Source organism: Sapajus apella, unplaced genomic scaffold (assembly GCF_009761245.1).
Source record: "Sapajus apella isolate SASKATOON/1434 unplaced genomic scaffold, GSC_monkey_1.0 scaffold51, whole genome shotgun sequence".
NCBI classification, from domain to species: domain Eukaryota; kingdom Metazoa; phylum Chordata; class Mammalia; order Primates; family Cebidae; genus Sapajus; species Sapajus apella.
The window spans coordinates 10449990-10470768 of record NW_022436991.1 but is presented as its reverse complement, the minus strand read 5'-3'; the positions used below and the strand labels follow the sequence as shown (position 1 = coordinate 10470768).

Genomic DNA, 20779 nt, shown 5'->3' with positions numbered 1-20779 from the left:
CCTAGGTCCTGAGCAACAATGCCCTGCTCCAGGAAGGTGTGCCAGGAAGCCAGGATTCTCTAGGGGGACACTAGTTCCAGTTGGAGAAGCCAGAAGGAGAGGCCGAGTCACCACACGGGCCCCAATTTCAAGGGATCTGAGGGCAGGGACCCTTCTCAGGCCACCCAAGTCCTAGGAGGCAGCAGGTCTATCATAAAAACTGCAAATGAGTGGTGGGGAGGGAAGGGAGAGCCCTCTGGGACTCGAGCACTAGCCTAAGCTCCCACTCACTGCTGTCTTTGAGGTAGGGGCATTGTCCCTATATTAGGGCCCCACGTGTGGTAAGAGGAGCTGCTGTCCTACAGGCGGGCCACAGCCTCACTGTCCCCCTGTGGCTCTTGCCATGTCTCTGTGTCTGTCTGTCTCTGTCCCCAGGTTGCTGTGTGTCTCTGGCCCCTGCTCTCCCACTTCTACGTGTGTTTCACTGCCGTGGCCACATCTGTGAATCAGTCTGTTCCTTCCACTCTCCACACTCGTCTCTGGCCTCTTTGTCTCCCCACTTCTCTAGCTGTGTCTCTCCGCCTTTCTCCCCTGTGTCTCTCTGTGACTCTCCATGTGTGCTTCTGTCTCTGTCTCTGGTCTCTCCATCTCTACACCTCTGCATGAGGCTGTGTGATGGCATCACTCTCTCTGTGTCCATGCCAACCATTTGTCTTTTCTTCTTCTTTGAGACACAGTCTCACTTTGCCACACAGGCTGGAGTGCAGTGGCACAATTTCGGCTCACTGCAACCTCCACCTCCCAGGTTCAAGCCATTCTCCTGCCTCAGCCTCTCAAGTAGCTGGGATTACAGGTATGTGCCACCATGTCTGGCTAATTTTGGTATTTTAGTAAAGATGGGGTTTCATCATGTTGGCCAGACTCATCTCAAAATCCTGCCCTCAGATGATTAGCCTGCCTCAGCCTCCCAAAGTGTTGGGGTTACAGGAGTGAACCACCGCACCTGGCTTCATCTGTTGGTCTGTCTGTCTCCCTGTCCCTCCTTCTAGCTCAGTCTCTGCAGCTTCCACAGCCCCCATTCCACCTTGTGTTAGGGCTGCATGTGTCCATCTTTTCCCTGCATCTGTCTCTATCCATGTGTGTATATTTCTCATGGTCTCTCTTGCTCTCAATCACCCTTATTCACCCTCACACTTCTCTCTGTAACTCTCTGCCCTGTGAGTTTCTCCCTTTGTCCTCTGGGCCTCAGGACCCCTGTGACAGGGGTAGCATCAGCCTCGTGGCCGCCTAGACTGCTACAGACCAATAGGCCTGTGAGAGCCACCAGCACCTCCAGCATCCCTATAGCTTTGTGGTCATAGCTCTCAATGCCTGTCTGCTCCCCTGCTCCACAGGCCATCCAGGCCTTGGCCCCATAAGAAGGAGTCCTACTCCACCTGCCTTTCCCACCACACCCTGGCCAAAGAATCATGCTCTCTTGCCTCCTTCAGCACAAACTTGTGGGTGCTGCAGGGACACCCTGCAGGTCTTCTCCATGCAAACAATGCATCAACCCCACATCTCAATGCTAAAAACAGCGGTGGTGGTGCATGGCTGCAGAAATGACCACAATTTGTTCATGCCTCTGGCTGTCAGCAGCCATGGACTGTCCTTTCCCACACTGTGGCTGTGCCTCTCACATGCCACTTGCTTTGACCAGTGGATCAGGAGCAAGCAGACACAAGTAGAGACTTGAAGTGTCTGCCAATGGGACTTGCCCTCCTGAGAAATTCAGGACCCTGTGACCTCCGTGCATGCAAACCCAGGCTAGCCTACTGAGGAGCAAAGACACATGGCCTGGTCATCCACATCACCCAGATGACAGCCAGCCATCCTGCCGAACATGTGGGTGAGGCCATCAAGGCCCAGACAGCGACCAGCCCACCTCCATCTGCTAATCCACCATGAAGCATGAGTTCATGGTTTATGAACATGCATGACATCAGCTGAGGCAAGCCTAGATTCAAAGGGCTGCCTTGCAGAGTCATGAGCTAATCAAATGTTTACTGTCTTAAGCCACAGTGTTTTGGGGTGGGAGGATCATTATGCAGCAACAGATGACTGGTACACCAGCCCCAGCTAAAATAGGGAGACTGCATGGCAGACCTGGATCCCAAACCAAGAGGAAGCAGCCCTTCCCATTGCTTCTGCCATCAGCAGATGCCCCCCCGAGAGAAAAAGTACTTACTGTCACATTTCATCCCCTGGTGGATAAGTCCATACAGCAGTGACCCACAATGGTCACAAAACGTGGGGCTGGAGTACGTGTGGATCTTAAACTTGTGTTTGCTCCGGGGGTCCTGGAGCCAAAAGAAACAACAGAAGGAGCCAACATCAGTGGAGCATGCAAGGCTTTGCCCTACATCAAGAGGCACTGGAGATGTCACCAAGAACTGAACTTGGTCCCCAGATGTCATTGTACCTGTCGGTACCATCACTGGAGCCCTGTGCCAGATGTGGTGCTGGATAAATAGTTGTGGAAGGAAGGAAGGACGGTGACAGCTGATTGTTCCATGGCAGCCCCATGCACACACACCCTACCTGCAAACCCTCCATCTGGGCCTGCCTGGGAACCCAACCTACAGGCTCCTGCCTGTAGCAGGGACTCCAGAGATGGGGAAACAAAGTGACAGACACATCATCTAAACAGGCCTCCTGACTTTTCTTTCTCCGAAGATTTATTCTCCAAGCATGCTTCTGCAGTGATCAAAAACCCAAGTCTGGACATGAAACCTCCCTGCTTAGAGACCAGTGCCAGTCCCTCATCACTGACAAAGTTCAAAGCCCAAGGGACAGTCTGCAAGTTGTGGCAGACACTACTGGTTTCCCACCAATATCCATTCATCCCTTTAGTAGCAGAACCTTTGAGTTTTAGCAGACAGCATGGCAATCCAGATAGAGGCACATTTCCCAGCATCTCTTGCAGCTTGGTGCGGCTACAGGCCTGAGTTCTGGCCAATGGGATATGTGCGCTCCAGGACCATTCCCTTCAAATGGAAATGCGTAAGTCTTTGCACCTCTCCCTCTTCCCACTGGCTTGAAGATGGTGAGAACTGGAAGTGACCGCCCTGGACCCAAACTTGGAGCCACAAGTGGAAAGGACAAAGCTACCCTACGGGCCTTGAATTTTGTCCCTTTGGGCTGACCCCTGAGAGAAAACCTAATTTCTGCCTTGTTTAAGTCACTACATTTTGGGAGCTATTTCTCACAGAAGCTTACATAATTGCCTAATCAATAAATATGCCCTTCACAGCATGGTAGTGCAGTGCAGTGGTAAAAGGTAGACTTGGATAAACTTCCTGGGCTCTAAGCTGTGTAATTTTGAGCAAATTATTTGATGGTTTTTTTTGTTTCCTTTTATTTTTTAAGGCACAGGGTCTTGCTCTGTCACCCAGGCTGGAGTGCAGCAGCACAACTATATTTCACTGGAGCCTCAACTTCCTGGGCTCAAGCGATTCTCCTGCCTCAGCTTCTTGAGTAGCTGGGACAACAGATGCATGCAACCATGCCCAGCTAATTTTTTTTTTTTTTTTTGAGATGGAGTTTTGCTCATGTCCCTCAAGCTGGAGTGCAGTGGCACTATCTCAGCTCACTGCAATCTCTGCCTCCTGGGTTCAAGTGATTCTCCTGTCTCAGCCTCCTGAGTAGCTGGGACTACAGGTGTATGCCACCACACCCGGCTAATCTTTGGTATGCTTAATAGAGATGGGGTTTCACCATGTTGGCCAGGCTGATCTCAAACTTCTGACCTCAGGTGATCCAACCTCTCTGGCCTCCCAAAGTGCTGGGATTACAGACATGAGCCACCACACACATCTCACCCAGCTAAGTTTTTATTTTATTTTATTTTTTGTAGAGTAGGGGATCTCATTATGTTGTCCAAGCTGGTCTTAAATTCCTGGCCTGAAATGAGCGTCCTGCCTCAGCCTCCCAAATTGCTGGGACTACAGGTGCACACTACCATGCTCTACTAATCCGATCTTTTTGTGCTTCAGTTTCCCTATCTGTAAAATGCTGATAGTGCTAGTGTTCTCCTTATAAGACTGTTGAAAAGCATAAATGAATGAACTTGTGTGGAGATCTTAGAACCACCTGGCACATAGCAAGCAGTATAAGCTTTTGCATGATTCTTATTACTACTTGGCCAAGGTGATCCCCAGCTGAGCCCCCTCCTCCCACCCACCCACATGCACACGTACCACGTACATTCTCAGCACTCAGAGCTCACCCTCACTCCCAAACATGCCATGCCCTTTGTAAGCCTTTGGCTCTGCATTTCTCTTTCTTCTTCAAGAGATTCTTTCCTCTCAGAATCAGTTTTAGTTCAAGAGAACTCTTTCTGTAAAAGTTGCTTTCTCTGTTGGACATTGTGTGCCAAGCACAATGTCTCACACCTGTAACCCCAGCACTTTGAGAGGCCAAGGTGGGAGGATCGTTTGAGTCCAGGAGTTCAAGACCAGCCTGGGCAACACAGTTAGACCCCATTTCTACAAAAATAAAAAATTAGGCAGGTGTGGTGGCACATGCCTGTAGTCCCAGCTACTTGGGGGGTTGGGGCAGGAAGGTCACTTGAGTCCAAGAATTTAAGGCTACAATGAGCTATGACTGCATCGCTGTACTACAGCCTGAGCAAGAGAGCAAGACCCTCTCTCTCTTAAGAAAAAAAAAAAAAAGACATGGCAGAAGTTAATAACACGGGCCTTAGGTTCTGACCCAGGGCTGCTCTGATATCCTAGCCTTTGGTACATGCTACCTGTTTCTTCATTCATTCATCCATTCATATGTTTTTACTGATGCTGCCACAGATGCCTCCTTTAAAATTGCATTCTAGTAACAGTGACAGAAAATGAACATGCAAGCAAATAAGGAGGCACACGACATAGACATTCTTTTATGTGCTATTAATGTGATGAGTGTTTCTCCTAGGGAAATTGTTCTTTTCAAAATCTGAAAATAATTCCATACTGTATTAGTCTGTTTTCATACTGCTATGAAGGACTGCCCAAGATCCAATAATTGATAAAGGAAAGAGATTTAATTGAACGAACAGTTCAGCATGGCTGAGGAGGCCTCAAGAAACTTAAAATCATGGTGTAGTGTGAATGGAAATTAAGGCACTTCTTCACAAGGCAGCAAGTGCTGAGTGAAGCCCCTTAGAAAACCATCAGATCGAGTGAGGATTCACTCACTATCAGAGAACAGCGTGGGGGAAACTGCTCCCAGGATTCAATTGCCTGCACCTGGTCTCTCCCTTGACATGTATGGATTTTGTTTTGTATTGTTCTGTTTTGTTTTGTTGAGACAGGGTCTTGTTCTGTCGCCCATGCAATGGTGCGATCATAGCTCACTGCAACATCTGCCTCCCAGGTTCAAGTGATCCTTCCACCTCAGCCTCTTGAGTGAAGTGGCTTAAGGCACATGACAGCATGCCTGGCTAATTTTTATTTTTTGTAGAGACAGGGTTTTTGCTAAGTTGCCCAGGCTGGTCTCAAACTTCTGGGCTCAAGTGATCTGCCCGCCTCAGTCTTGCAAAGTACTAGGATTACAGGTGTGAACCACCACGCCCAGCCTCAACACATTGCTTGATGGCTGCATGTGTATGCTGGCTGTCTCATGTGTACTCTCTCCAATCTTCATGACACGACATGCAGAAGGTATCATTTGTTCCCATTTTAGCAACAATGAAACAGACCCTAACAACAGAGTGATTTCACCAAGGCCAGTCAGCTGGATGCTTGCAGAGACGGGGTTCACACCAAGTTTCTCTTCCCTCTCTCCTTGCTCCCAACCTCACTCCATTGACACCTCACCTTCACATGCAGCTAAGATGGAGCTGTACTCATTCATTCATTCACATAACAAATATGTGCTGAGGGCCAACTTCTTCCTAGCCACTGAGGATACAGCTGTGAACAAAAGAGATTCTGCTCTCATGGAACTTGCATTCTAAATCCTCGCTGTCATAGCACTTAAACCACTGAGTGGTAAATGCATGCTTCATTGCATCTCTTGCACACTTCACTGCATGCAATGTGAGGAAATCTGGCTATTGTATTATACCCTCATGGTATAAACACTATTATACCCTCGTGGTATAAACTGTACTTGGCATATAGAAGATGATCAAATAAACACTTAATAAGTAAGAGCTAACATTTATTGAACATTTACTCATGCCAGGAACTATTTTAAGGGATGTATCAGGCATTAATACATTTGATCCTCATAACAGCCCTATAAAGTACATACTATTTACTACCCCCATTTTACAGATGAGGAAGCCAAAGGCCTAAGAGACAGAGTGCTTTTCCCAGGGCAAGCACTGCATTGCACCCAGTGGTCAATGGGTTGTTGTGACAGCTGTAGGGCTGTGATCACCGCTTTTGGCCGCTGCAAACCCCTGTACCATACATGTGCTATTTTAGGAAAATGACTTAGAAGGGGCTGTGCAGCACAGATTAGAGCCAGTTGAGAGACAGGAAAACTAATTGGCAAGTTGCAGGGAAATGCTGACTTCTTGTGGTTTATTTAGAGGCTGTTGGGGGCCTCCTCTGACCTCATTCTCCTATCTCTGCTTTCATGAGGGATCTTGAGACACCAACTCTACCCACCCACTGCTGCAGTCTCTCAGACCAGACAAACCAGGTCATCCTCAATGGATTCTTCCCTCCTCCTTCCTGCTACCCGAGAGAGCTTAAAATAAAGCCATACTCCTACACCTGTGGTCGTCCTGACTCCCTCCATGACCCTCAAGGTGCATCTTTCAGGGTGCCTATCCATGTCTGCCCAGGTCCAATGCCATCTCTGAGACGGGCACCTCCCAACAGCCATGCTTGTACTTTGAGACATCCACATTCCCTAAACACAGCTGACCGGGGCCGAGGTGGACACTTGGCTTGAGGGTCACATATGTAGAGTGGCTGGGACACAGGTAATCAGTCCTGAGGCCAGCAGACATGCAGTTCCAGGGCTGAGAGTGCTAATTTTATTTTTGATTGACAAACCATAATCGTATGCATTTATGGGGTACAATGTGATTGTTCTGATTGTTCTGAATATACACACACAATGTGGCATGATTAAATCGAGAAAATTAACATATCCATCACCTAACTTGCCTATCATTTTTTTAGCATGAGACGTTTGAAATTTACTCTCTTAATTACTTTGAAATATACATTATTATTGACTAATGTCACCCTGCTGTGCAATACATCTCAAAGGCAAGTCCTCCTGTCTATCTGAAATGCTGTACTCTTTGATCAGCAACTCGCCATTTCCTTCCTACCCCTGCCTCCTGCTGTCCCCCAGCTTCTGTTAACCATCACTCTACTCTCTACTTCTGTGAGTTCAACTTCATTAGATTCCACATCTAAGTGACATCATGCAGTCTTTGTCTTTCTGTGCCTGGCTTATTTCACTTAGCATAATGTCCTCCAGGTTTATCCACACTGTAGCAAATGACAGGTGGTGCTGATTTTTATAGTGAGCTCTAAGGAACCCGGAGAAACAAAGACAAAGATTACATGACCCCAGGGATGAAGCTCCTGGCTCTGGTCCCTGGGAGGGTCTGGCATCCTGCCTTCCAATTCCATCTGCCTCCCTGTGTCCTCTAAAATTTCTCCTTTGTGCTTTAGCCAATCCAGGTAGCCATGTTACCTGCAACCAGGGGTAAGCCAAGATATTTATAATTGCCTTGGCTCAGGGACTGCTCACAGACCAAACAGAATGGGCAGCAGAGCCTGGCTGTGCTGGGAGTTAACGCTTTAGTTACCAGGTCATGTAGGGGGTATGGCAGGAGCTGGTAGAGGCAGGTGTGGGTCAGTGGAAGGCAGGGGGGAGAGGCTCAGAGGACCCAGTGGCTATTTACCAATCGGTTTCAGAGTATTTCAGTATTTTCACAACTGGTACAGTAGTACCAGTGCATGTTAAATATCAGTCCTGCCTTTAACCATAACACATTCCCTTCCAAGCCTCGAGGCTGTGAGTGTTGACCTAGCCTGAGATGAGTCTAGGAATCCTCATGGCCTCTAAGCCATCATTCCCTCTATGGAGTTTAGTTTTGATCCCATTCAAAGATGCAGCTTCCTGGCTAGGAGCAGTGGCTCATGCCTGTAATCCCAGACAAGGTGGGAGGATCCCTTGAGCCCAGAAATTCAAAGCTGCAGTGAGCCATGATGGCTCCACTGCACTCCAGTGACAGAGTAAAACTCTGACAAAAAAAAAAAAAAAAAAAAAAGACACAATTCCATCTCTGCCTTAATCCCTCCCCCAGTCTCATTTTACATCAGATCCTTGTCACCCAGGCCACACTGAATGGACCCCTCCAGGTCACCTGGAGCCTGTTCCATCCCTGGCCTGGGTCCTCCTTCACACCCAGAGGTCACAGTGTGGAACCCAGGAGCCATATCAAGCCTATAAAGAAGTTACAGTTGGCCAACATGGTTCTTAGAAATTCAAATAAGTTTACTACATTTAAGTCAGGAACTATCAGATTAAAATGTGAAATTATGGTTGCTTTTGAGAAATCACTAGCTGTGACAACAAGGGACATTCATTTCTGTAGGCTGAGCAGTGGTTCCTCCTTTAGAAAGGTGATAAGCTTTCTAGTTTTCCATAGTCCCCACTCTTCCCTATTGTCTCACATCACGTCTGCTTCACTCTTTCCTTTTTCCCGCCTGGACCCTGTAGGAATTTGGATTTGAGACCTCTGCCGGACTCCCTATCCTCTTCCCAACAATGCTGGAATCCAACCACATGTGAACACATCCCCTAAACTCCCAAGGGAGTTCATCTGATTCAGTGTCAAGTGCTCTCAAAAACAGGTTTAAAACTATTGCACTCCTGCCCCACCATCACCCCTTGAAGTCCAGGGCCCAAGTCATCTCTATTTCATGTTGCTGAGGCTCCATCTCCACATACCTGGTACTAGGCTAGCTTGGATTTCCAAACTGCCTTCCATTTCCAATCCTGGTTCAAGAGATTGCTGAATACAAAAACAAAATAACCATCGACTGTGACTTTTACAACCACCATGAATTGAGCACATACTACCCGCCAAGCACTGTGCTGAGTCCTCTATGCCATGTCCCCAGATTCTCCTGACAGCCCAGTGATAGAGGAGTTAGACTGTCATCCTGGTATTCCAGGTGAGAAAACTGAGACTTAGAGAAGTAACTTGCCCAAGGTTGCAAAGCAAGGACATGGGAGAGCCAGGACTAGAAGCCAAGTTTGTCAGACTCCAGAAATGCAGCCAGCCAAGTGGGAACACCTCAGTGTCCCCTTGCTGCCCTCTGCTCCTCAGCCTCCCCAGAAGGTCTCCTGCCTAACAGGTGGGTTACAGATAATAAACACTCTTCATTTCAGACAAATGCAGCACCGGCCAGTGACAGAGTACCTGGGTCCCTGCCACCCCAAAACCAGAGTCTTAAAGTGAACAAACATCCCCAGCACCAAAGACAGGCAGATCCTAGGTAAACACTTAACCCCAGACACAGGCAGCTAAGGGGGAAAGAAGCACAAATGAGACAGATGGGGGTGGGGGGAGGGAGGGAGAGAGGGAGGAAGGGGGAAAGCAGGAAGGGAGGGAGGAAGAAAGGAAAGAAAGGAGGGAGGGAGTGAGAAAGAAAGAGAGAAAGAAAGAAGAGAGGGAGGGAGGGAGGAAGCAAGGGGGAAAGTAGGAAGGGAGGGAGGAAGAAGGGAAAGAAGGGAGGGAGGGAGAGAGAAAGAAAGAAGGGAGGGAGGGAGGGAAGAAGGAAGGAAGGAAGGAAAAGAAAGAAAGGGAGGGAGGGGAAGAAAGAAAAAGAGAGGGAAAGAAAGAAAGAAAAGAAAGAAAGGAGGAAGGGAAAGACAGAGGGGGAGAGAGGAAAAGAAAGAGAGAAAGAAAGGAAGGGAGGGAGGGAGGGAAGGCCTCTCTCAGTCCGAATGGGCTGTGCAGCTTTGTCCACGTGGGCTGAAATCTGGCTAAGCCAAAGTAAAACTGCAGGAATAAGGAAGCTGAAATGAAGCACACACAGAGAAAACAAGCTAACAGTGTCCACAGAGGAGAAAGGAAAAGCAAATCGCAAAGTCAGACTATGTCATCCCTGGGCATTTGCAAGCTCTGAAAGCTCCTGAGGGTCTATTCCCCATGGGGTAGGTAGGCAAGGTTAAACTGAAGGTCCCAGTTAGAAATACACTCAGAACAGAGGGAAATTAACAAACATAGGAAAGAATGATGTTAGTGAGGAGAGAGATCCAAGATGGCCAATTACTAGCAGCTCGGGATTGTAGCTCCCAGTGAAAGCGCAGAGAATGAGAGGACGCCACACTTTCAGACGAATTTTTTTTGCTGACGGACCAGGAGATTCCCAGCAGAGGAGCCCCACGGGTCGCCAGCACGACTCTCATGGCCAGCGCGGTGGTTCCCGGTGTGGAGTGAACGGGACAGGTTACCCTTTTGGTCAATGTTTGGAGCTCTGGGAAGGCAGAGTCGCCCATTCAGCTGATTGAAAGGGGGACCCAGGAGGGAAGCCAGACCAGAGATTCCCGGGCAGAAAAGCACCAGGAGTCTTGGCACCGCTGTTTTGGCCGGCGCAGTGGGTTGCTCGGATTTCAGCACTGGGAATCAACAAGTTGGACGTCCACTCAGAGACCTAATTTGAAAGTTGGTAATTATGATGACAGGTGGATAAATTTACAAGGACGGGAAGAAAACAACGTAAAAAGGCTGAGAATACTCAAAATCAGAATGCTTCTCCCTCCACAGGCGATCACAGTTCCTCATCAACAGGGGAACAAGGCTTGATGGAGAATGAGTGTGTTCCAATAACAGAATTAGGCTTCAGAAATTGGATAATAAGAAACTTCTATGAATTAAAGGAACATGTTCTAGCCCAATGTAAGGAAACTAAGAACCTTGAGAAAAGGTTTGACGAAATCCTAATGAGAATGGACAATTTAGAGAGGAATATAAGTGAATTAATGGAACTGAAGAATACAATAAGAGAACTTTGAGAAGTATGCACAGGTTTTAACGCTCGAATTGATCAAGCAGAAGAAAGGATATCAGAGGTTGAAGGCCAACTTAATGAAATGAAATGAGAAGGCAAGATTAGAGAAGAAAAAGTAAAAAGGAATGAGCAAAGTGTACAGGAAATATGGGACTATGTGAAAAGACCTAATTCACATTTGATAGGTGTACCTGAATGTCATGAAGAGAATGAATCCAAGCTGGAAAATATTTTTCAAGATATTATTCAGGAAAACTTTCCTAATCTAGTAAGGCAGGACAATACTCAACTCCAGGTAATACAGAGAACACCACAAAGATATTCCTCAAGAAGAGCAACCCTAAGACACATAATCGTTAGATTCACCAGGGTTGAAATAAAGGAGAAAATTCTAAGGGCAGCTAGAGAGAAAGGTCAGGTTACCCATAAAGGGAAGCCTATCAGACTCACAGCAGATCTCTCAGCAGAGACCCTACAAGCTAGAAGAAAGTGGGGGTTAATATTCAATATCCTCAAAGAAAAGAATTTTCAACCCAGAATCTCATATCCAGCCAAACTAAGTTTCATAAATAAAGAAAAAATAAAATTTTTCATGAACAAGCAAGCACTCAGAGATTTCATTACCATCAGGCCTGCTTCTGAAAGAAGCACTACACACAGAAAGGAACAACCAGTATCAGTCATCCCAAAAACTTACCAAAAGATAAAGAGTATCTTTATAATGAAGAATCTATATCAACTGATGGGCAAAATAGCCAGCTAGCATTAAATGACAATATTAAACTCACAAATGACAATATTAATCCTAAATTTAAATGGATTAAATGCCCCAATCAAAGACACAGACACACAAGTTGAATAAAAAGTCAAAACCCATCGGCATGCTCTGTCCAGATCCATCTCATAAGCAAGGACACACAAAGATTCTAAACAAAAGGTTGGAGGAAGACTCACTAATCAAATGGAGAGAAAAAAAAAAAAAAACTAAAAAACAGGACTTGTAACTTTCGTCTCTGAAAAAATAGACTTTAATAGTGACAAAGACTAAAAGAAACAAAGAAGGACATTACATAATGGTAAAAGGATCAAAGTAACAACAGGACTCAATGATCATAAATATATATGCACCTAATATAGGAGTACCCAGATAAAGACAAGCTCTTAATGACTTATAAAGAGACTTAGACTCCCACACAATAATAATGGGAGACTTCAACATTAATATCAGACAGATCAACGAGACAGAAAATTAACAAGGATATCCAGGACTTGAACTCAGATCCAGAACAAGTAAACTTAATAAACATTTACAGAACGCTCCACTTTAAATACACAAAATACACGCTCTTATCTACTCACAGGTTTAAATGAAATACTGGTTGGCCGTTTGTTATTTTCTTCCCTCATTTTTATTTATTTATTTTTTTCTTGTTTCCATTATTAAGCATAAAAGAGGTTTTTAATATCCATTTTTAGACTGCATTCTACCCCGGACAATAAAGTAACACTTCCGTTCTCTCTCCCTCTTCCTCTTCCTCTTTCTTCCTCTCCTTCATTTCTTTTTTATTATTATTATCTTTTCTTTCTTTCTTCAAAAAAAAAAAAAAAAAACACAGGCTCCAGAGTTAGCTATGTGACCTCAGACAAGTGACTTAACCTCCCTGAGTCTCTGGTTCCTCAGCCATGAAATGGGTCTGGTCTCTATCTCTACAAAAAATTAAAAAATTAGCCAGGTATGGTGGCACATGTCTATAGTCCCAGCTGCTTCTGAGGATGAAGTGGGAGTATCACTTGAGGCTGGGAGTTCAAGGCTACAGTGATCGCACTACTGCACTCTAGCCTGGGTGACAGAGCAAGGCCCTGCCTCTAAAACAAACAAAAAAAGAAGAAATGTTCACTGTTATCATTAATTTTCTGCCCATGTCCTTTGCCTGTTTTAAAATTCAAGTTTGTTTCTTTCTGTTTATAACAAATTTTCCTGTGTATTAAGAATATTAACCCTTCACCTATGACATATGCGGTAAATGTTTTCCCAGTTTCTCATTTGTCTTTCAATTCTGTAGATGTTCTTTCTTTTTTTTTAACATATAACGCACGTGTGCGCGTGCGCACGTGTTTAATAAAGTGCACATTTTTCCCTTTTCCCGTATGGTCTCTGTGTCTGCTGTCATATTTAGAAAGTCCTTCATTATATTTTCTTATAGTCTTTTATGGTTTCACTTTTTTACATCGAAATCATCATTTCCCTTGGCATTCATTTTAGCATTAGCTCTCAAGAAATACCTTTATTTCTTAATGTTTAGACAGCAAATGTATGAAATGCATCTTTTCCCTGCTGATTTGAAATGCCTCTTTTATTACACACAAATTTCTTATGTATTCTTGGCTCATTTTTTAATATTGTTTTATGCCCCACTGATCTGTCTCTCTATTCCTACCTTTGTACCATACCATAGGATAAGCTCTTGGTATCTAGAGACATGCATTTTTATACACACTGGCCCCTTCCTTAGCATTCCTATTTGCTTTCAAATTTTTCTTGGTTATTCTCATCCATGTATTCTTCCAGGTTGTACTGGAAATGCCAATCATTGGCTGCTCGACTTATTGACCTTTCTAGAAAAATTCCAACCTACAGCACCAGCTCAGTGGGCAGTAAGGCATCTGACCTCATGCTTCCAGCCAATGCTGAATAGACCAAGATCTGGTCAGTGACGTGAAATTTATGAAGGAAGAACTGGGCCAACGAGAATTTAGAATAAGAAATTGTGCGGAGCTGGGTGCTGTGAATGAGCTAAGGGGTGAGGTGGGGTGTGATCTAGAACCACGGCTGCCAGGAGAAAGAGAGACAGTGTGGGGAGGAAAGGGAGGGGCGTTAGTCACATGTAATTTGAGCCTTCTTGTGTTTTTCCAGAAAAGATTCCCCCCCCCCCCAAATTCTTCTTAGTTGGGGCCTAAGTATTTATTCCTACGTATTTTACTTTCTTTATTGCTATTTTAACTCGGATTTTTTTCCATTTTATTTTAACTCACTATTGCTAAAATACAGAAAAGTTATTGTCATTTACATCTTGATTTTATAACCAGACATTCTTGGCAAAGAGTGTTTGCTTATTTTCTTGGATATTCTTGGTAGACAACATTTGCCATCCATGCTAAGCAAATCTTTTCTGCTTCAGGATTTATACCTGTTGTTTCAATGAGTAGCATTAGTTCAATAGCTAGACCAGCAGCTCTCAGCCCAGGTGTACCAGCCTCCACAGCGTACCTGAAAATGTCTTCCAGAGATGTATTTCCAACTCTCACCATGACCCAGGCCCCTGAGTGAAACTCGCAGCCATGGCGAGCCACAATTTTGATGGGGAATGCAGTATTCTCAGAATATTGGTTAAAAGCTGGGAAGAAACGGTGACCTTGGGCCAGCTCTCTTTAAGTTAATCTTAACTGTGAACTAGGGGTAACAACACTAGGGGTAGGTAGGATAATAACCCTAGAGGTAGTTATCCCTAGGGATAACAATATTTGTTTTGCAAGGTTGTTACAGGGAGTGAATTATCTACAACCTTTAAAACAACTGCCTGACACGGAGCAGGCACCCAATAAGTACCAGCTATTATTATTATCTTTTTTTTTTTTTTTTAAGACAGAATCTCACGCTGTCATCAGGCTGGAGTGCAGTGGCGTGATCTTGGCTCACTGCAACCTTCACCTGCTGGGTTCAAGCGATTCTCCTGCCTCAGCCTCCTGAGTAGCTGGGACTACAGACACCAGCCACCACGCCCAGCTAATTCTTGTATTTTTAGTAGAGATGGGGTTTCACCATGTTGGCCAGGATGGTCTTGATATCTTGACCTCATAATCTGCCCACCTCAGCCTCCCAAAGTTCTGGGATTACAGGCATGAGCCACCGAGCCTTGCCTTTATTAACTATTAATTATTAATTATCACTGCTCAGGGTATCCCTGTGCCTACTGAATTGTGACTTTTTCCAATAAACCTCATATAGATTTCCAGTTTTTGAACTTCAGTCTTGATTTCCTGTGCCAATTCCCTCCACGACAGCTATAAGCCACTCATTTATTTAACCATTTATTCACCAGATATTCACTGAGCACATTTCCTGTGTCAGTCTAGTTAGAGAAAATAATGAAGAAGCATAAACTAATGTACACGTCCAACAGCTGCAAAGGAGGAGTTCAGTGCTCAGAGAATTTACAATGAGAGAGTTGGCTGGTGAGAGTCAGCTGGTTAGAGTCAGGAGCGCTTCCCTGAGAAAGTGAAGTTTAAGCTGACATCTTGAGGAATTAGAGGGTGGAACTAGGCGACAGCCACCTCACTAGGGCACTGTCCCATAGGAAGGGAGTAACTGCTCCGCTGCATAAGGTTCAGAGTCAACCTAGGCAGACCTGGCTGACATCACCCCACCTCCACCTGCTGGCTTCAGGTTCTGCCTCAACCCCCATGACCTGTTCCCAGCTTGGACCCCTCAGCCAAAAGACACTAGACCCCCTGAGAGGGAGTTTAGTATGAGATCAGGAGTCAGACTCTATAGCTGGAATGTCCAAATTCAATGCCAGCTCCAGTAATTTCCAGTCATGCAGCCTTGAGCAAGCTACTTGAGCTATACGAGCCTTGATTTTCTCACCTGTAAAATGGAGAGAAGCGCTGTCATGTGGAGAGAAATCACAGCGCTGGAGCAGGCACTGCAAGGCCAGACTGCCTGGGAGTGACTCCCATCTCAATGACCTCCCAGTTGTGTGACTTTGGACAGGTTACCTAAACTTTCTGTGCGTCAGCGTCCTCATCTTTAAAATGGAAATAGGGCCAGGTGTGGTGGTTCATACCTGTAATCCCAGCACTTGGGGAGGCCAAGGTGGATGGGTCACTTGAGGTCAGGAGTTCAAGACCAGTCTGACCACCATGGTGAAACCCCGTCTCTGCTAAAAATACAAAAATTAGCCAGGCATGGTGGCAGACACCTGTAATCCCAGCTACTCAGAAAGCTGAGGCAGGAGAATCGCTTGAACCTGGGAGGCAGAGTGAGACTCTGTCTCAAATAAATAAATTAATTAATTAAAATAATAATAATTGCACTAAATCCTCACAGGATTGTGAGAATTTAATGGATTAATATTTGTAAAGGACTCAGCAGAGTGCCTGGCACACCATATATATACTATATATGTGTTTGCTGAATATAATAAATAAATGTGTCCACTTTCTAGATTTGTACAGATTAATAAAATCATGATTATAACACTATAGCCTACAGTGACTGGCATGTAATATCCATATGATAAATGTTAGCTTAGAATGAAAATGACATCTGTGATCTTGGGCAAGTCACTACCATGGTCTGGTCTCAGTTCCTTCTTCAGAAAATAAAGGGGTTAGGCTGGGTATTCCCCAGGGGCCTTTGAGTTCTGGTGGGGGCTGTTCACAGAGTGCGCCCCACCCCTTCCGGTGCAGGCCGGGTTGTGCATTCATTGTTCAGCGTGTAGAGTAGTTTCAGGGAACAGTCACACAGCAACAGATCACACCCTCATATTATAAATAAATCCGTCACCCACAAAACCACACCCATCTGCTCCTCTCCCTACCTCTCCCCCGCGCAGTGTCGTAAGCCAATCAAGGGAAGTGCTCTGAGCACCCCTTCTTGCTAAGTGAGGGCCACCTAAATGCAAGATCACAACACAAGGTTATTCAGCTTACCAAGCTGCTGCTAGCTTGGTTTCCAGGTGCAGCCCCGGGGGCCCAGCTTCCTGACAGCACCCTCTGTCACAGAAGCTCTCAGCACACCCAAGTCTACATTTCAGAAGAGCAGAAAGGTCTTCTGTGTAGGACACAGTGAGTTTGTGAATTACAGAGGAGCCTCCCATTCCTGCAAAGGACGCTGCTAGAGCGAATGCCTGCCAGGCGGCCATCTGCGCCGGGGGCTCTGCACACAGCAAGTCTATGCAGGCTTTGATCCTCATGACCGCTAGAAACAATGACCCTGAGCCAGCAGCCAAGGGCCCTAACTGAGGAAGGTGAGCTCTGTGCAGGCTGACTCTGATATCTATGCTTCTTGTTTTTTACAATCCCACATCTCACCTTTCATCCTTTACCAAGAGTGTCACTAGGACACCACTCTGCTGAATAGACAGGTATTGAAGAGCTATTATGAGCATGCACTGTCCTAGGTGTGGAACGATCAAACAGCAAATGCTGACCCCACCTTCAGGGATTTACAGATCCTAGCAGGCGGTAATAATTACTGGTGCAGGCCGGGGGCCGGGGCTCACACCTGTGTAATCACAGCACTTTGGGAGGCCAAGGCAGGTGGATCACCTGAGGTCGGGAGTTTGAGATCAGCCTGACCAACACAGAGAAACCTCGTCTCTACTAAAAATACAAAATTAGTCGGGCGTGGTGGCGCATGCCCGTAATCCCAGCTACTTGGGAGACTGAGGCAGGAGAATGCCTTAAACCTGGGAGGCAGAGGTTGCGGTGAGCCAAGATCATGCCACCGCACTCCAGCCTGGACAACAAGAGAGAGACTCCATCTCAATAATAATAATTATTATTATTATATAATTATTATAATATAACTAGTGTGGTAACAGCTAACACATATAACACCATGTGCCAGGCACTGTTCTAAGTGCCTTACATATTAGGAGCTCATCTGATCCTCAACAACCATATGAAACAGGTTTCTGATTATTTACATTTTATAGGGGAGAAAACTGAGACACAGAGAAGTTAAGTAACTTGCCCAAGGTCACACAACTAGTGATTCATTTTTACCCAGAATCTGAGCTCTCTGTCACCATGCAAGTAAATACTAGGTTGGTGCAAAAGTAATTGTGGTTTTGTCATTATTTTTAATTACTTTTAACTAATTACTATTGCACCATTATTTTTAATAGCAAAACCGCAATTACTTTTGCACCAACCTAATATTTGGATGTCCCTATGATATGTGACAGCAAGAAGAGGTATGTGGTACTCTGAGTACAAAATTTGGGGAATCAGCCTTGTCAGGGAAGTCAGGGAGGGCTTCCCTGAGGAAGTGATGCTTGAGCTGCAGCCTAGAGAACCAGCCTGAGTTGATTAGGACCCTTAAGCCCGCATGCAATTGAGAGGTTTTGAATTAACCAGAGATTTGGACTTAGTTGGTCTGGAATGGGCATAGGTGCTGCATTCAGTTTAAAAACTCTGCAGATGATTCCACTATGCAACCAGGATTGAGACCCACTGAACTCTTGGGGAAGAAGAGAGAAGAGTATCTCAGCAGAGGGAGCAGGATGTGCAAATGCTGGTGGCAGGAAGAGCACGGGAGTGAAGGAAGGCCCTCAGAGGGGTCAAGCAAAGGCTGGGAGGACCCTGGGAACAGAGCAGTATCTTCCAATGGGGACTCTGGTGAGGATGACAAGGGCACCAACTTTGCGGGACGCTGATGCAACAGAACAAACCAATTTGGCTTATAGGCAAGCTTGGCAGAGGAGGATGTATGTCCACCCTGCTTTGCAGCCACTTCAAACAGTATTTACTTTGTCCCAAGAACAATGGGAAGCCATTGACATGTTTTCAGCAAAGAGGATGACATGACCGTGTTTGGTTTTTAGAAAGGTGTGGAAAGAGTAGGCCAGTGAGACAGAGAGGAAGCAGGGAGACAGGATCAGAGGTTACTGGTCTGGGGAGGGTTAGTGGAGTTGAACAAGGGTCCTCTCAGTGAAGATGAGACAGATGGGCAGCAGCATATCATGGTGGCCAAGAGCCGGATCTACAGCCAAATTCAAATCCAGACTCTGCTTCCTATTAGTCATGTGACCTGACAGGTCAGTTCACTCTCTGGGCCTCAGTTTCCTCCTCTATGAAATGGGTGTTAAAAAAGCATCTTTCTCATAGGGTGAAGATTAAATGAGTTAGTATACATCAATCCTTAGAACAACACTGCTAAGTGAAATTTGGGAGATTCATAGTTAAGGGGTGAAAACGATCGAAGACAGAAAGTTTCACAAAGAAAGGCTGGGATGTAGCATTAAGGAATGAAGCCAGGACCTAAAGACCAACATTGAAGGTAAAAGCAGATTCAAGCCTCTGGGTCAAGCAGAGCCAGGACTGGAGCCCAGGCAGGCTGGTTCCAAAGTCCACACTCTTTATTAACTTGGAAGACCACAAACCTCAGCCTATGCATTTCGCTTTGCTGTCATCCAGAGACTATCCCTGACAGTACCAGAAGGAATTGTTTAAAAATGGGACAAAATCTATTTCAGCCCATAAACCAGGGAAAGGTACCAAGCAAATGCCAGAATTGCTTTTCAATAGATAGAAACAGTGAGACTGGAATTGTGGGAAGGACAGTCTGGCCTGGTTCTTCTTACTCTACCTCCAATTTTTAAAAATTAGAGTGGCGGCCGGGCAAGATGGCTCACACCTGTGTAGTCCCAGCACTTTGGGAGGCTGAGGTGGGAGGATTGCTTGAGCCCAGGAGTTTGAGACCAGCCTGGGCAACGTGATGAAACCTCATCTCCACAAAAAGATTAAAACATTAGCTGGGAGTGGTGGTACATGCCTATAGCCCCAGCTACTTGGGAAGCTGAGGCAGGAGGATCACTTAAGCCTGGGAGGCAGAGGCTGCGGTGAGCTGTGATGGTGCCACTGCACTCACAGGTGACACAGTGAGACCTTGTCTCAAAAAGAAAAAAAAAATCAAGAGGCAAGGTCTGACTGAGGGAGTAATTGACAAAACACAAGTGAAGGTGAGTCTAACAGGAGCCTATGAAGTCACTGGCAGCAGTAGGCACTTGAGCAATATTCAAAATGATGAATCCTCCTCCCAAAGCCTGCAGGAGAAGCAAGTGGCCTCCATCCCCACCTGAAGATCTCACTGGACACGAAGAGGTTGCTAAAGGACAGCAGGGGGCGCTACAGCCACTGATTCTTAACCAAGGCTGCGTCCCAGCCAATTTCGACCTCAGACACCAAGAGAGAAAAAAAAGATTTCTGCATTCTTTTAAAGCTCCCTGCCTTGGACTACTGCACACCCTCTACTCTCCAAAGAAGGCCGATTTGACTAAATTTACATTTTCCCTTCTCCCCTCAGATGTGGGGTGGGGGAGACCTTCCACTGACAGTCCCCACCTACGAATGCAGAAGTTGTAAACTGGAGGTTCACAGAAGGAATTCAGTCCAAAAATGTGTTTAAAATACACCACGGTTGTAATTCTTGAATTTTCTGTCAAAATCTAAATTTAGGGAATTTCATATTTCTCTGGAAAAAAAAAATGGAAAACCTAGACCTTGGTCCTTTGAAGAGCAGGAATTAGGAAACGGAGCTGAATGCAGCCCCCCCTTTCAGACGGGGTGTGCATGGGGCAGTGGGACACACCTGTGGTCACACGTTACTCACTCACCACCTGCCTGGCCTCTGCTGGCTCTGAAGCTTAGCATCCTGATGAACAGGATGCTATCGGTCATTTCAATGTCATGTGGCCACATACGCACACAAATATCGAAGAAAGCAGCCAGACACAAGAAACAGTCTACTGTATAATTCTGTTTTTTGGTTTTTGTTTGAGATGGAGTCCTGCTCTGTCACCCAGGCTGGAGTGCAGGGGCATGATCTCAGCTCACTGCAACCTCTGCCTCCCAGGTTGAAGTGATTCTCCTGCCTCAGCCTCCCGAGTAGCTGGGATTACAGGTGTGCATCACCACGCCTGGCTAATTTTTGTATTTTTAGCAGGGACGGGGTTTTGCCATGTTGGTCAGGCTGGTCTTGAACT

The 20779-nt window shown here is 45.8% G+C and overlaps 1 protein-coding gene across 3 annotated transcripts in view; it reads right to left on the bottom strand.

Moving 5' to 3' along the window:
- The window catches only part of PRKCB (protein kinase C beta), a 383605-nt gene that overhangs the window by 187530 nt on the left and 175296 nt on the right, over positions 1-20779 (bottom strand). For all 3 annotated transcript variants that reach the window (XM_032243353.1, XM_032243352.1, XM_032243351.1), the window contains one exon: positions 2207-2318. In XM_032243353.1, the coding sequence (XP_032099244.1) occupies positions 2207-2318 (112 nt within the window). The remainder of the gene's footprint in view (positions 1-2206; positions 2319-20779) is intronic.